This window comes from Scylla paramamosain, chromosome 37 (genome assembly GCF_035594125.1).
Source record: "Scylla paramamosain isolate STU-SP2022 chromosome 37, ASM3559412v1, whole genome shotgun sequence".
NCBI classification, from domain to species: domain Eukaryota; kingdom Metazoa; phylum Arthropoda; class Malacostraca; order Decapoda; family Portunidae; genus Scylla; species Scylla paramamosain.
Window position 1 is genome coordinate 1,432,533 of NC_087187.1, and position 15,100 is coordinate 1,447,632.

The following is a 15,100-nucleotide window of genomic DNA, read 5'->3' on the forward strand; positions in this document are numbered from 1 at the left end:
ATCCAATAATGTTAAATATTTAAGTAATGTGGATCCTTACGTGTCTGGATTGGTGGATAAGCGGTAAGCGGGTCGGTGGATAGATAGGTGGAAGGATAGGTGGATAGGTTGTTTCGAATCAGGCGTGCATAGATGGGTGGATATGTAAAAAAATAAAAATAAATAAATAAAAAATACTGATAAGTGTGTGTGTGTGTGTGTGTGTGTGTGTGTGTGTGTGAATAAGTGAGTAATCTATTGAGTGAACAAATGAATGAAGAAATGAACGAAGAGTGAGTGAGGAGGTCCTTATCCCATTATTACAATTTCCCTTGAGGTACGAAAGTTTATCCCGCCAGATATGAGAAAAGCAAAGTAATGATTGTGAATAGGCCTGGCTCGGGAGTGATCCTGTGCAACCTGTACCATCAAGATCAAGATCCCGGTTCCTGGAGTACACACAGTCCCGGAGAGTCCTGCTGATCTCCCGGCCTCCACTATGTTGAGGATTTCCAGCAGACTGCGGCCCAATGCGACCTTCAGGGTGAGTGTGACCTCTCCCATGCGCCTACCTGAATTGTGTGACCCCTCCGTGACCTGCAACACTGACCTGGGGGGTGTTATTGACCTGTCGGAGTGTCGTCTCTGGTTTGTTTATTTTCATCCGGTAATTGTTAGTTTGTTAGTATGTTTGTGTGTTGGTGTTTTGAAGTGTTTGTTGTGTTTGTAAATGTGTTTGTTCTCCCGATGTTTCAAAATTTATATGGATTTTTGTGTTATTTGTTTACTTATTTTTATATATATTTTTTTTTTTTTAAGTATTATCTACGTTTAAGTATTGTGAGTGTTTATTAATCCCCTATATCGCCCCACAAGTAAAAAAAAGTATATGCTGTTAGTCACTTCTACTATAAATGTGTTTATTAAGTAAGTTTTTTTTTTTTTATTTAGGAAGGACACTGGCCAAGGGCAACAAAAATCCAATAAAAAAAGGTAGATGTTGACAGACAGAGCTGAAAGAGTTTGACTTTGACTAGGCAAGGTGCAAGCATGGAGGCACAGTTTCGGAGAACAATAGGAGGGACCCCATCAGGTCCATAAGCCTTCCGAGGGTTTAGGCCAGCGAAGGCATGGAAAACATCATTGCGAAGAATTTTAATACGTGGCATGAAGTAGTCAGAGGGTGAAGGAGAGGGAGGAATAAGCCCAGAATTGTCCAAGGTAAAGTTTTTAGCAAAGGTTTGAGCGAAGAGTTCAGCTTTAGAAATAGATGTGATAGCAGTGGTGCCATCTGGTTGAAATAGAGGAGGGAAAGAAGAAGAAGCAAAGTTATTGGAGATACTTTTGGCTAGATGCCAGAAATCACAAGGGGAGTTTATGGACATTTATGGTCCCCTCCCCAGATGGGGACTCCGAGGCTGGTGTAGGAGTCGCCATGATGATTTTAAATTTTTTGAGTGAAGGGTGTGTGTGTTATTAGGTGCTTGTAGTTTTGTGTGGAGGAAGAGAGTTGTCTTTAGAGGGCAGGCTGTGACTGCCCCTTGTGTTGTGAGACACAAAGGGAAATGTTCAGTGAGGTCACAGCTGGGTTTAATGATAAGTTCACAGCACCCCCTGAACAGTGCTTTAGACCTCACTGGGAGTAATTATCGTTTTGGCAGGTGTCTACTGCCTCCTCCATGCATGTTTGTAAGTACGTAGGTTGGTGTGTGTGTATGGATCCAGTACGTAAGAATTAATGAAGGAAGTTGATGTTTTCCTCCCTCTCTAAATATACGTACCATTTTATTTCCTATTTTGTTTATTTCCTTTATTTACATAGAGATAAAAAAAAAACAAAAAAAAAACCGCTCTTTAACTCCTAATAGGAACCTTCTTAATCCCTATAGAACCCGAAACTAAAGAGAACTGGCCTTGATATACCAACTATTTCTAACTAAATACTAATATAATGCAGAAGAGACAAATAAAAACATCAATATCTTCTCCCCAGGTGGTGCGGGTGGGTGGAGGGGGGCAGAGATTCCAGTCATCCCAGTCCAGGGGTGGTGGAGTAGGGAACGGCCTGCTGGTGGTGGCCGGGAGCAGCACCTTTGTGGCGGGGCTGATGGGCTACGCTGCCTGGAGTGACGACAACAGAAGGGTGAGCCTGTGTGTGTGTGTGTGTGATGAACAGGGAAAAAATACATGGTGTTCTGTCTCTATAATCTGTATATTGAATATTATTATGACTCTATATGGATAATACATAATAACAATCACACACACACACACACACACACACACAGTCCTCCTAGACCCTGGTGTGTGTGGGGGTGTCTTCCCTGTACCCACCACCACCACCACCACCACCTGACTCACACCACCTAATCACAGAAAGTGGAGAGAAGCATCCCGGGCTCCAGGTACGTCCTCTCTGGACTGCTGGGGCCACTGGCGGAGGTGGCACCTGTAGCAGAGGACCAGGGCCTGCTGAAGAAGAAGCTTGACCGGGAGAAGAAGAAGAAGCCTAAGGAAGTGGAGCCTACACCCGCACCTGCTGTAGAGGAAGTGAAGCCAGGTGAGAGAGAGAGAGAGAGAGAGAGAGAGAGAGAGAGAGAGAGAGAGAGAGAGAGAGAGAGAGAGAGAGAGAAATACATACATTGACAGAGGCAGGAAGTAATCAAGTATATATAATTAGTGTAATTCACAAAATCCCCAATGGCTGTCTGGTATAGTTGTTATGTAATCCACTAGTGTAATCCTGTGAAGAGAGAGAGAGAGAGAGAGAAAGAGATACACTACATTTTGACAAGTACTGGCAAACTGTTTATTTTATAATTTTTTCCCCTATATTCTGATCTTTGTACTGTGTTTCCCCTCCCCCCCTTCCCCACACACACACACACACACACACACACTTACACACAATTATCCTTTCATCTTTAATACGCTTGCTTGCTTGACGTCCCCCACCCTGTGTCTGCCTCTTCCTCACCTCCCTTGCAAGTGAAACAACAAGCTTTCCCTACTGACTATTTAAACTTATCCAGTCCTTACCGTCTATAATTCCTATAAGCACCAAACCTGCCTGGTCCTTAGTGGGAAATGTAACACTATGAATAAGTGGAAATTAGATGCAGCTTCTGTTAATATAATGAGATAGTAGAGGTGGTAATGTTCAGCGTGGCCCAGATATGTGCTTTGAAATGTTTGGTCTTCTCATCACAACTCTTCAAAGGACACAGGGGTAATTTGGTTGTGTTCTCTTGAGTGTTCTTCCTACTGGTGGTGCATCATCTGAATTGAACTGAGTGTAATGTTAAATTCACTAAAATAATCTGAATTTAGCCGAATTGAATGTTAAACTTAAACTAGAATTATTTAAACACTGTCAGATGTCTCCAAAATTTCCACCACAGCCAGTTAAAGATGCAGAATCCCTGTTGAAATATTACTACAATCATATCATCACTTGAAAACCCTAGTAACTTCCACCACAGCCAGTTAAAGATGCAGAATCCCTGTTGAAACATTACTATAATCACATCATCACTTGAAAACCCTAGTAACTTCCACCACAGCCAGTTAAAGATGCAGAATCCCTGTTGAAACATTACTATAATCACATCATCACTTGAAAACCCTAGTAACTTCCACCACAGAAACATTGCTACCCTACAACTGGAATATAAAACACACCCTTGAAAACCCCAAAGAACTTCCCAATTCAAGATGCAAAATCCACGTCACACTCCCACAAGAGCCACAAAGCACCCTTGAGAATGATCCTAGTACTTTTCACAACACCCTATGAAAGATAGATAAATAGATAAATAGAAAGATAGATAAATGGAGGAAATCCCAGAGAACTTGATGAGACGCACAAGCATTTAGAAATACACTTCTTAGCAATGCTTTGTGAGACTAACGGGGGCTGTGGCAGGTGACGCGGTAGTGGAGAGCCTCACCCCTCCAGCCAGCAGTGAGGAACAGACACAGCAGCAGGAGGGCAGTGAGGCAGCACCTGAACACAGCACAGGTAAGGGCAGCATAGTCAGTCATGCCTGCTTTGTTTCATTAGCCATTCATCATTTCTTAAGTGTATTTTCTTCCTATTCCTCCATCCTATGATAAAATTGTGTCATAGGATTTAGTGTCAAGCTCCCAGATCCCACACTGTCATGGCACAAGATTCCTCAGCCATGTCTGTCTTTGGAGCATCATAGAAATGCTGAGAATCTGATCTGAAGGCTGGATAAATTTGCTTCTTCTTCCATCTCTAGTTTCTTTTTCCCAGAGCCTCTCCTACACCCACTCCTTTCTCCTCATCCATGGTAATTTCAATCTCATCTTTTTACCTCCCAGAGCATCTCTCCTGTACACACTCAGTTCCAGGGATTCTTGATAATTTCCCCCAATTCAGATATTTCCTTATGTAAACGGACTATAGTACCATAACTCATGCTTCCTCCATCCCTTTTTTACCACAGCTTGTTATTTTAGTTGACCATTTTAGTTGCATTTAACATTTCGTAGCAGCGCTGTATCAATCTGTCTGCCCTCCATCCCTCCATTCTTCCACCACTCAGACGCAGATGATCCTGGTTCCTCAGTGATCCCTTCCAGTACTTCCGTGTATAAGCAGACACAGGGATCACCTCTGAATCTCATTACAGGCTTCTTTTCCAAGTCTCTTCGGATTAGATGATGTTTCAGGTGTCTTTGCAGCGGTACCTCTTTATCTTTGGTCTGTTTCCTATGTGTGTGTATGTGTGTCTGCTTTTTCTATTGATTTTCTAGTTGTTTATCTCCATAATATCTCTACTCTGCCACGTATTTGTCTATGTCCTCCGTGCCTCCCCTTTAGAACCAGCGCCATCACAGGTGACCCCAGAGCCATCAGTGCCAGCAGTAGAAGAGGCCCCACAGGTCACCACGTCAACCCCAGTGCCTGAAGGAGAGCTGGGTGAGTGGAAAATGTATCTTGCCCATATTAATTTTTGTCTTTTAACTTTATTTAAATGCCACTGTGCAGTCTGAATCCCTTTACTTTTGACAGGGAATGGTGTTTTTTCTTTATTTATTGCTATAGGTTATTTATTTATTCTTTTATTTGTTTACGTTTTGCATTGACTAAGGAGTGAAAATAACATAAATAACTGTCTAAGGAATAAAATGACGAACAAACCCAATCCAAATGACAAAACACAAGTTACCATTTAAATAATCAAACAAATAACCATCTAACAAACAAAACAAAGAAACAAGCACCCAAATAACAAAAAAACAAACAACACAAGAACCAACACACAACCTAACCTAACCACCTAACCCTTCAACCAGCCACTCCGTCCTTGGAGGAGCGGCTTGCATCCTCCGAGGTGTCCCAGGACGTGGAGAATGCGGCGCTGACTCAAGCACTGCAGGACCTCGCGCACCAGGCCCAGAAGGAACTGACGGCCGCGCTGAGTGCTGCCGAGGACGCAGCGAGGGTGGTGCAGCGACATGCAGAAAAAGCGTACCAGGCAATCGACAGCGTCCAGGACAAGGAGCAGTTTGAGGCGGTGGCTGAGCTGGCAGTGGAACGCAACCGCCTGGTGGAGGATGCAAACAAACGGATTGTCGCTGCCGGGTGAGAGGGCTGGGAAGGGAGAGGGGGATATGCTTGCCAGGATAACCAGTGTGGGTGTGTGTGAGGGGGAGATTGTGCCTTGATAGCTAGGGTTGTCCTATGAGGGGAGAGAAATATAGGGAGGAGTAAGAGAGAGAGAGACCCTTCAACCATTCCTGCTGTCCACTCACCCTTCCTTCCCCCTTCATTACCAGGGAAGCTGTGGAGAAGTTTAGGGAGCAGGTGAGTGAGGGGCAGTTGTCCGGCCTGACCAAGGAGAACCCAGCCCTCATAGCAGCAGAGGAGACACTGGTGGAGATGAAGTACGCAGTGGACAGAGCCAAGGGGATGATCCTGGAGGCGGAGAGGGACAGCAAGGTCGTGAGTAAGTGTCTAGGAGAAGAGTTATCATACTTTCCTATCAGTAAGAGAGGAGGAAACAGACAACAATCACTACAGTTTCCCATCAAAAGAGAGCAAAAGAGAGAGTGAAAAAAATAATAAATAAATACTTTCCCACACACATACATAGACACACACACTAACCAACTCTCCTCTGTCCCCTTCCAGGCAGTTACAAGGAGTTAGTGGAAGCTGGAAGGGAGCAGTTTGAGGCAGAGGTGAGGTCTCTGCTGCCTGAGGTGAAGCTTGGGGAGACGAGTGACAAACTAACGCAGGACGAGCTGAATCTTCTCCTGGCACACGCTCATCGCAAGGTCCTCCATCTGCAGACCCAGCTGGCCCGCCTTCAGGTACTGGGCTGGGCTGCAGGGATGGGGAATGCATAGGGGAAGCTGCAAGAAGCCATCACACCTATCTTGGCAGTCCTTGTGTGGAATTGGGTTAGGATAAGATAGAGGGAGGTTTGGATAAGGAATGTGTAAGGAATTGATAGGAAGGAGAAACTGAGAGATTTTTTGTGTTTATTATGTATTGAATTTTTTTTTTGTGGTGTGTTTATATCATTCACTGAAGCTTTTTGTTTGTTTGTTTATTTACTGCAGCTTACATGCATTACTCTCATTTATGCTGTTAGATATTGAGTGAAATTTTTGATATACCTTAACAAGCCTTAGTATTACTCCACATAGAGTAGATTGTGAGTTAGAGGTACATAGTGGTGTGTACATGGAAGTAATGGTGGTGGTGGTGGTGGTGAGTGAAGTGAGCACCATAATGGAGATAAAGAAGCAATAATAGAGGGATAGATAACATTAATGATGAAATAATCTGCTGTTTAGTGTGTTTTGATTTGTGTGTGTGTGTGTGTGTGTGTGTGTGTGTGTGTGTGTGTGTGTGTGTGTGTGTTCAACAGTCAAGTAACATACCACTCTCACTTCTGTCTTCTCTCAGTCTTAATTTCTTCTTTCTCTGATGTGCAAAGAATGAGTCACGTTTTGTTACTAGATAATCAAGGCAGTTCTCCTAATGTTAGATATTCCTTCTAATAATCCTCTTTTGGGACTAGCATCTCCAGTGGGTCCCGTATTTTCCTTCTGTCCTTTCGATCACCTTAGTCAGATTCACTAACATAAAAAGGACTTAGACTGAGAGAAGCAAAAAAATAATTGAAGTCCGTGACGTTTACTTGACTTCCGAAACTTGTACACACATAGCTGAGCACAGAAGAGAGTCAGCTGACTGTAGCCAAACATTGCATGCCTTCTAACTCCTCCTGTCTCTCTCCCTCTGTGCCTTCGCCATGCAACACTCCAGGCATCGCAGGAGGTGGGTGGGCTTATACATTACTACTAGCTTTAACAGGCTCTCTTTTGCCACTGATAATGCTTCACTCTTTGCCTGGTGATGATAGTTGTAATAGTCCTCTTGTTTGTTTTGTTTCCTTTGTGCTACAGGTGAGGCAATGTCGAGTAAGTCTGTTTATTTAATAATTTTTAGAGTGGTTCGGTTGATGGTTGCCGCAGTAGATCTTCCTGTTTCCACCTTACTCTGTCCGCTGTCTTCTCTCGCTCCCGTCATCCATGTGTCATCTCTAAGTGGATTTATAAATGATCTTGTCTTTCTCTCTTTCTCCACATGTCATCTGCTTGTCTTCTCCCAGTAAATCTCATTGGTTCTCCTCTCTTGCTCCTGTTCCTCTTGTTGTCGCCCACTTGTCTTCTCCCATTGCATCTGTATATCTTGGTCCTCCTCTCTTCCTCTCTTCCTCCTGCTGTTGCCCACTTGTCTTCCTCCAGCTTATCTATATATCTTGCTTCTTCTCTCTTCCTCTCTTCCTCCTGCTACTGCCCACTTATCTTTCTCCAGCACATCTTTATATCTTGGTTCTTCTCTCTTCCTCTCTTCCTCCTGCTGTCCTCCACTTGTCTTCCTTCCATGTAGCTGTGAATCTTTTTTTCTCTTCCTCCTTCTCATGTTCCCCTCATCCCTCTTTAGGTCTTGGCCAAACCACCACCAAACGAAACTCCATTATAATAAACTGAACCATAATTTCCTTTTTTCTCAACTGCCAAGCTTCCATTGCATGCTTTATTCACAATCCTTACCTCTTCCCTTTTCTTCATCATCACCATTCACTCCTATCCTATCATTTTGCTTCTGTCTCCTCTTCTCACCTCTTGTTTACTGTCCACCCTCTCACCACTTGCTCCTCTGCACAGACAATGGAGCACGACCGGTTCAAAGAGGCATTGGCGAGGCAGCGGTCTGAAGATAGCCAGTTGCTGGAGGCCAAGGTAGAGACTGAGCTGGATAGGCAGAGGCAGCAGCTGGATGTGGAGTACAAGTAGGTGTTGTAAGATTAATCCTTTTCTTATACACTCAAAATTATTCATCAGTTTTGCCTTTTTTTTTTTTTTCATGCATTTTCCAACTGTACATTGTAATCTTCATCTTTAATTTTGTCAGTGCATGTAAGAATAACAGCTTCACATTCACATCTTTGTCCTTGTGGTGCAGGAAGCGAGTGATAGACATAAAGGAGGAGCTGGAGGGAGAGCTAAGGTCACAGTTGAAGAGGCAGGCAGCGGCTCACAGCGACCACCTGGCTGACGTCCTCTATGTGCAGGAAAAGGAACTGGAGAACAAGTAAGTTGGTCATCTGAATATGTCTACTTGTGTTTAGTTAGTTACAGTATATAGAGTCTTTTCTCTCTCTATCTCTCTCTTTATTTAATTATTTAATTAGTTAGTCAGTTTGTTGGTTGGTCAGTGAATAAATAAATAATAAATAAATAAATGCATTTAATTTTGTGTGGCAGGTGGTCAAGCATCCTGCAGGACAAGGTGCAGACTGAGAAGGACACGTATCTATCCTCCCTAGCCAGGATCCAGGGCCAGCTGCAAGGACTCCAGGTCAGTGCACCCTCCTCACATTATTATCACAGTATTCCTTTCATTATGTGCCTCTCCTCCTCTCACACCATTATTGCAGTGTTTTTCATTATGTGTTGTTTATGTAGTATTGTGGTCCTTCATTAATGGCCTGCGTGTGCTGTGTGTCCGCAGAGTGCCCTGGCCCAGCGTGCCGATGTGGACAAGGCGGCACTCTCTGCTCGAGAACTCTGGCTTGCTTGCGAGTCTCTCAGGAATGCCCTCAGGTGTGTGTGTGTGTGTGTGTGTGTGTGTGTGTGTGTGTGTGTGTGTGTGTGTGTGTGTGTATATGAGTGCATGTCTGTTTATTTAGCATAGATCACTTTTGTATTTTGGGTGTTTAGATTTCTATGCTGTCTGTGAATACTCTCTGGTGTGTGTGTGTGTGTGTGTACATTGTAGTTTGTGCTTTATGTATTTTCTGATTTATACGTAACATTTGTTTCGTAATTTTATATTAATACATTAATTTTGACACTGGTCAAAAATTATCTTTATCTATCTAGGTTGTTCAGACTTCCATGCTGTGTGTGTGTGTGAGGATCATTGTTGGTGTCCAGTGTATGTTAATCTTGTCACTTCTCCACATCACCAGAAATTCAGGAGAGGGAGCCCCATCATGGGAGGAGCAATTGAAGCCTCTGCAGGACCACATCTCGGCCATCAGGAAGGCTACTGGTAAGGAGAGAGAGAGAGAGAGAGAGAGACTGCATTTACCATACCACAAAATCTTCCTCACACAAACATATATCTTCCTCTAATTCAACATTTTTAAGACCAATAAACTTGACCCCTCACATTCACACATACACTAACTAACCCATTCTTTCTGGACTGGCAGGGGGCGATGGCAACCCCTACGTGGAGGCTGTGCTGGCGTCCCTGGCGGAAGATGCTGTGGCCCGGGGCGTGTACCCTGAGGAAGCCCTGAGGGAACGCTTCATCAAGGTGGAACGAGTGTGCAAGCGAGTGGCCATGATTGGAGACAACGGTGGCTCACTCCTCAGGTAGGGACGACCTTGGGGAGGGGAGGGGGTTATTATCTAAGGGGGGACTTAAAATATGCAAGATTTCACCCTATCGCTGCAATATCTGATACCTTACAAGATTAGAAGCAGCAGAATCGTACTAAACAATGATAAAGAACCATCAAAAGTCTTTATTCTTCTCACTGGTCTCCTTTCATCTCTCTTCTACTGTTAAGCCTTCATAATTATACATATAGTCCTCTGTTCTTCTTACATGCCCATAACACCTCATTTTATACCTCAGATTCACTTAAATAAATCAACTCTGTCTTTCTTGTGGGATTAATTAATGAGGAAAACTGTACCTGCAGGAAATATACAGACAAATTCATCTACATCTGGATTAGTCACCTCATTTTTGGTTTTCTGTTTTCCTTCTCTTGCTGTGCTGACTCTTCTGCCTCCCATCGCCCTGCCAGGTACTTGTTGTCGTACATTCAGAGTTTCCTGGTGCTGGATGCCTTTGAGTACCTGCCAGGGAGTGAGGTGCGCAATGAAGAGGTGGCGGTGGATGCCCTCTCCACCTACGACATCCTCGCTCGAGCCAGGTGAGTGTGTTTGTGTGTTTGTCCTTTGATATAATGTGATTTTTTTTACTTTTTCCATTTTATTTCTTTTATCTTTATTTTTTCTTTCCTTCCTTTTCTCTCCATCCCACATGTCACCTCATGTTTCTTCAGATCATTGGGTAATCTTGTATATTGCATGACTACATCTTGATATCCTAAACATAAATTCTCTCCTTATCCTTCCTTTTCTCACCTTCTGTCTACCTTCAGTACCTCCTTCTCTGTACAGTAAAATTCCTCTCATCCGGCATTCGAGTATCCGGCAGCTTCAGGTATCCGGTACATTTTTCCCCAAGCCTTAAAATCAATAAAAAATCAATGTGTACTCATAAAATCGATTAAAATTCCCGCACGAGGCATACTTTGTCCCCTCGCCACCAGAGTGCACTGCTTCGTGCAACCCGCGGCCCACTGCACTGTGTTTACTCAGTGACTCAGTCCCGCGTGTGCACTGTTTATCGCCTGACGCCTTCATCATGCCTAAAGTTGTAGAAAAGAGGAAGCGTGTTGTGCTTACACTTAAGCAGAAGGTAGACATTTGTTGACGATTAGAGAGAGGTGAAAGCAGACAGCAACTAATGGCGGAATATGGTGTGGGCTCATCAACTATTTATGACATTAAATCCCAAACGAAAAAGTTGTGGGATTACATGAAAGCCACCGACACCCCAAAGGCAGCGGAAAATTGTCACACACTGCAGTATCATCGTGGTGAAATGATGGACAAAGTGTTATACGAGTGGTTCAGCTTGAAAAGATCAGAAGGAGTCACAATTACAGGCCCAATGCTACAACTGTGTGTTGGTGAGTGTGAGGTGGCAGTACGAGTGGCGACGCGCGGCACAGCGATCAGCTGATCTTTGTTATGGTAAGATGCGTGAGTGTAGGGTGGTGATTGTGGACATAATTTCACTTCTATTCAAGTATCTGGCATGTCGGCAGTCCCGCTGATGCCAGATAAGAGGGATTTTACTGTACCTTCCCCTTCACCACACTCTCCCTCTCACATCATGTGCTACATCTGCTTCAGGTATTGCTTGGAGAAGGACGACCTGTGCATGAGTGTGCGCTATATGAACCTGCTGCGAGGGGAGGCAAGGAACGTCGCATCCGGGTGGCTCAAGGAGGCAAGGCTTACACTGGAAACCCGCCAGGCAGCACATGCCCTCCTGGCACACGCTGCTGCCACGGCTGTACAGGCACTCTGAAAACCCAGGCATTTGTTATTAGATTAGGACCTCAGAAAATTTATGACCCACAATGCTCCCTTTATTATTTTCATTTTTTTTCCGAACAAAGACTTCCATTGTCATGTTTCTCCACTGTCTTGAAGGTTGTGTGAGGCAGTCGGCTGTTGTTGCCCCATACAACCCTATCAAAATGACTTCTGGTGTACCTGGGGCTTGTTATCAGCATGGGGTCCTGGTATCAGCTTGTCAGGACCTCATCTAACAGTGAAAAGGCTTCCCTAGTCCTTTTCTCACCTCCACTCATGAAAACCCAAGGACAGATTGGCTCATACACTTCACTCCTCCACTCCTTGTTCCTGCTCAATCTCCCAGAATCCCTCACCTCCCCATATCCTAATCTCCCTCACTCCCTCACCTCCCCACATCTTAAGACTCGGGCAGTGTGTTAGTCTCTGAAGTCCTCCAGTCCGACACACCTCAGGGCCTCGGAGCACCCCAGGTTTCTGTGCTAATGTAGGTGCGATAGTGTCGATGGAGGGGTGTTTCTGGAGTGCCTGAGGGTGAGTGGTCATAGCATACTTGTAAGAAAATAAGGGAAGCTGCAAGAAGCCATCAATCAGTTTCTTTAGTTAAATGTACTTACCATACCTAATTGAACCAATTTCCCCATTCATTCAGTTTCGTCTTATCTTTAAAAGCTCCCTATCAACTTGGCGCTAATGACCTGGCCACCTAGTCCACTTAACTTGTGTATCTAAGCCACAACCATTTGCAGTGTTTAGTTACAGGTTTGGTTGTGTTGATGGAGTGATGTCTCTGGAGTGCTCTAGGGTGACTGTCCATCTTTGAGCCACACCTGCTTGTAATGCTTAACTGGAGGTGTGGCAGGTGTGAATAGAGCTTTTTGCTGCACTGCCTGGTTATTATACATGGTTCTGCCTGGTGCACTCAAACACACACACAAACACACATTCACTAGCATGGTGGTAACATCCTTGCCTGTCTTTTTGGAAGGCTTATGTTCATATCTTAGTGAGTCTCCAATGTGGGATGTGTGAAAGGCCTCAGTGGAGCTCTAATCTCTGTCTAGGAAGGCACAGCTGGTGATCACAAGTCCAGCTGATTCTGTAGGTTATTTGTACACACAGGTCTTCAAGAATTAGTAAGACTTGGTTCATTTTCCTGCAAGTCCTAAGAATGTATGGGGTGTGTGTCTTATCTCTGCCTCATGTTTACTTCTCACTGTACACAAATTTGTCATTGTTATTCTCTCTCTCTCTGTCTCTCTTTTTCTGTGCCCCTCTCTCCACCTCAATGCAGATTTCACTGTTTATTTATCATTGCTCTTGTTTTCCTTGTCTTGTATCTAAAGCATGTACTTTATAACCTTTTAAAAACCATGCATTCTCACTTCCTGGTATTATTACTCTGCTTTCGTCTCCATATGTCCTTCTCTCTGTATCCTGCCAAGAGAAAAAACTCTACATTACACTGAAATAGGGAAACAGATCTCTGCCAGTAAAAGATTGATATTATTAACATTTTCCCTCCCCCATAATTCAAGATGCACCTTCCTCTTACATAAATCACTGGAGTGGGGTTAGATTCCTTTCTTGCACTGTGAAGGTATTGGAACCCACCTTTACGTACAGCATGCCTTTGAATCATTGCTGGAAATCAAACACACACACAGACACACGCACACACACACACATATTTATTGGTATTTCTCTTCATTCTAATGTGATATGGGATGGGAGTCTGCATTTAAATTTAGTTATGCCAGGGAATTAATTGATGTTTTATCTGACCTATGTACTGGTTATGAATTCTTTACCTGGGGCTCTCGGGACTAGATGTGTTATGGATTTTTAATTTGCCGTGAATTCCGAAGTGATAGGCACACACATACGTATGTGTCTCTGCTCACGATGACTCGCTTTCTGGAAAATATACCTTGAGTTGGGAAATGTTTATATTGTAAAAATGGTTCGTTAAACATTTGTATAGTGTTAGTCATAATATTTACTGTTTTCTTTCTCAGTGAGGAGATAAAATGGATTGCAATGTTATGGTTATGAACGGAAGTATTTGAGTTTTCTCCCGTTCGTCACTTAAAAGTACATGTGGCAGTGAATATTTTTCCTGTCCAGGTGTTTGTGTGTGTGTGTGCATCAGACTAATAACAGTGGTAGTCATAAACATCCAGATTTGCAGAGTTTGAGGTAAAGGATTCTTAAACTGTACCCCTGACTAGAGCTGCCAGCATAACACACATGTCTATCAATTCTTTGGTGAGAGATCATGAAGAATAAGTATTGTATGTTTATCATTTGCAGTGTGTATAGCTGGAGCATTCATTTCATACAGTTTCACCCTCGTTAACAAACTACCCAAGTCATTTCATTTATATATCTGATTATTTGTATGGATAAATTCTTCTTATATTCGGTTTGTGGTCTGAAAGTTACTTGGCATCTTAAAATGGAAAATCAAGAGAGTTTTCACCCAGATTTCCCAAAAGATGAGGTGACTGGGGCAGCTTGGTTATGAGAGTGGCAGAAGAGTTGATGTGGGAGTACCCTGCCTGCTAGTGCCCCTTCCAAGCCGCGTGAAGGAGGACAGGGTGCTGGCTCTGTTCCGCCCTCCAAGCTGGGTTAAATTTTTACAGGAGTAATATATATATGTAGTTGTGGTGGAGATGTGTATATATTGTGCATACTTAATACTGTTATAAAGCAGCATTCCTTGGTGAATGAATCAGAATATATACAGATTGCGTTTCTCTTCGCCTCTCCCATACTGTTTCCTCCCTCCCCCCTCCCCCCCCCACACCTTTGCAGCAGGAACCCGTGAGATTTATCAGGTGGGATAAACTTAGAGCTTTAAGAAGTGATCTGAGCGGGAACTGAACCCCTGACACAAAGGTATGAAGTAAAGCACCACTGATGTCGGGACCAGGTGATCATCAGGTGCTAAGATAAATCTCCCTCCCCCTCCCCTTCCCCCCCCCCCGCCAGCATCCTAGGGATAAGGATGAAGGAAAAATAAACTAAAATAAAAATACTAATAAGCAACCTACACTAATTTATCCTGACATTTTATAACCCCAACGCTCCAAAGGAAGAAGGAATAAATTCTAAAATATTAGTTAAAGCTGTCATATATATATATATATATATATATATATATATATATATATATATATATATATATATATATATATATATATATATATTAATACAAGTTCGATAACAGGACAACATGTACGATACTTCAAGATAAGAAGCAGGAAGACAAAAAAAAAAATGGATACAAACCCTACATATCTCATACACAAATATACCATAATACTTCTAACATAAATACCGCAAAAGAAGGAATAAGATAACTCAGAATAATGAAATA

General features: G+C 43.2%; 1 protein-coding gene across 1 annotated transcript; it reads left to right on the top strand.

Annotated features, from left to right (window-relative positions):
* The first annotated feature begins 398 nt into the window (after window positions 1-398).
* On the top strand, window positions 399-14,464 carry LOC135091290 (MICOS complex subunit MIC60-like). Its single transcript, XM_063988784.1, has 17 exons — window positions 399-523; window positions 1,973-2,122; window positions 2,356-2,539; window positions 3,905-4,000; window positions 4,829-4,927; window positions 5,305-5,593; window positions 5,788-5,957; window positions 6,143-6,324; window positions 7,289-7,300; window positions 8,194-8,318; window positions 8,492-8,620; window positions 8,794-8,887; window positions 9,041-9,132; window positions 9,501-9,583; window positions 9,747-9,912; window positions 10,353-10,481; window positions 11,533-14,464. Exons 1-17 carry the CDS (start codon window positions 479-481, stop codon window positions 11,708-11,710), a joined length of 2,223 nt encoding a protein of 740 aa, XP_063844854.1. The 5' UTR covers window positions 399-478; the 3' UTR covers window positions 11,711-14,464.
* The last annotated feature ends 636 nt before the right edge of the window (window positions 14,465-15,100 follow it).

What these genes read in the sequence shown, in the direction of transcription:
- LOC135091290 (XM_063988784.1), top strand. Translation starts at nt 479, where the DNA reads ATGTTGAGGATTTCCAGCAGACTGCGGCCCAATGCGACCTTCAGG. An exon ending in TGTAGAGGAAGTGAAGCCAG is followed by an intron (nt 2,540 to 3,904) that starts GTGAGAGAGAGA and finishes GGGCTGTGGCAG; the next exon opens with GTGACGCGGTAGTGGAGAGC. An exon ending in TCTCTCAGGAATGCCCTCAG is followed by an intron (nt 9,133 to 9,500) that starts GTGTGTGTGTGT and finishes CCACATCACCAG; the next exon opens with AAATTCAGGAGAGGGAGCCC.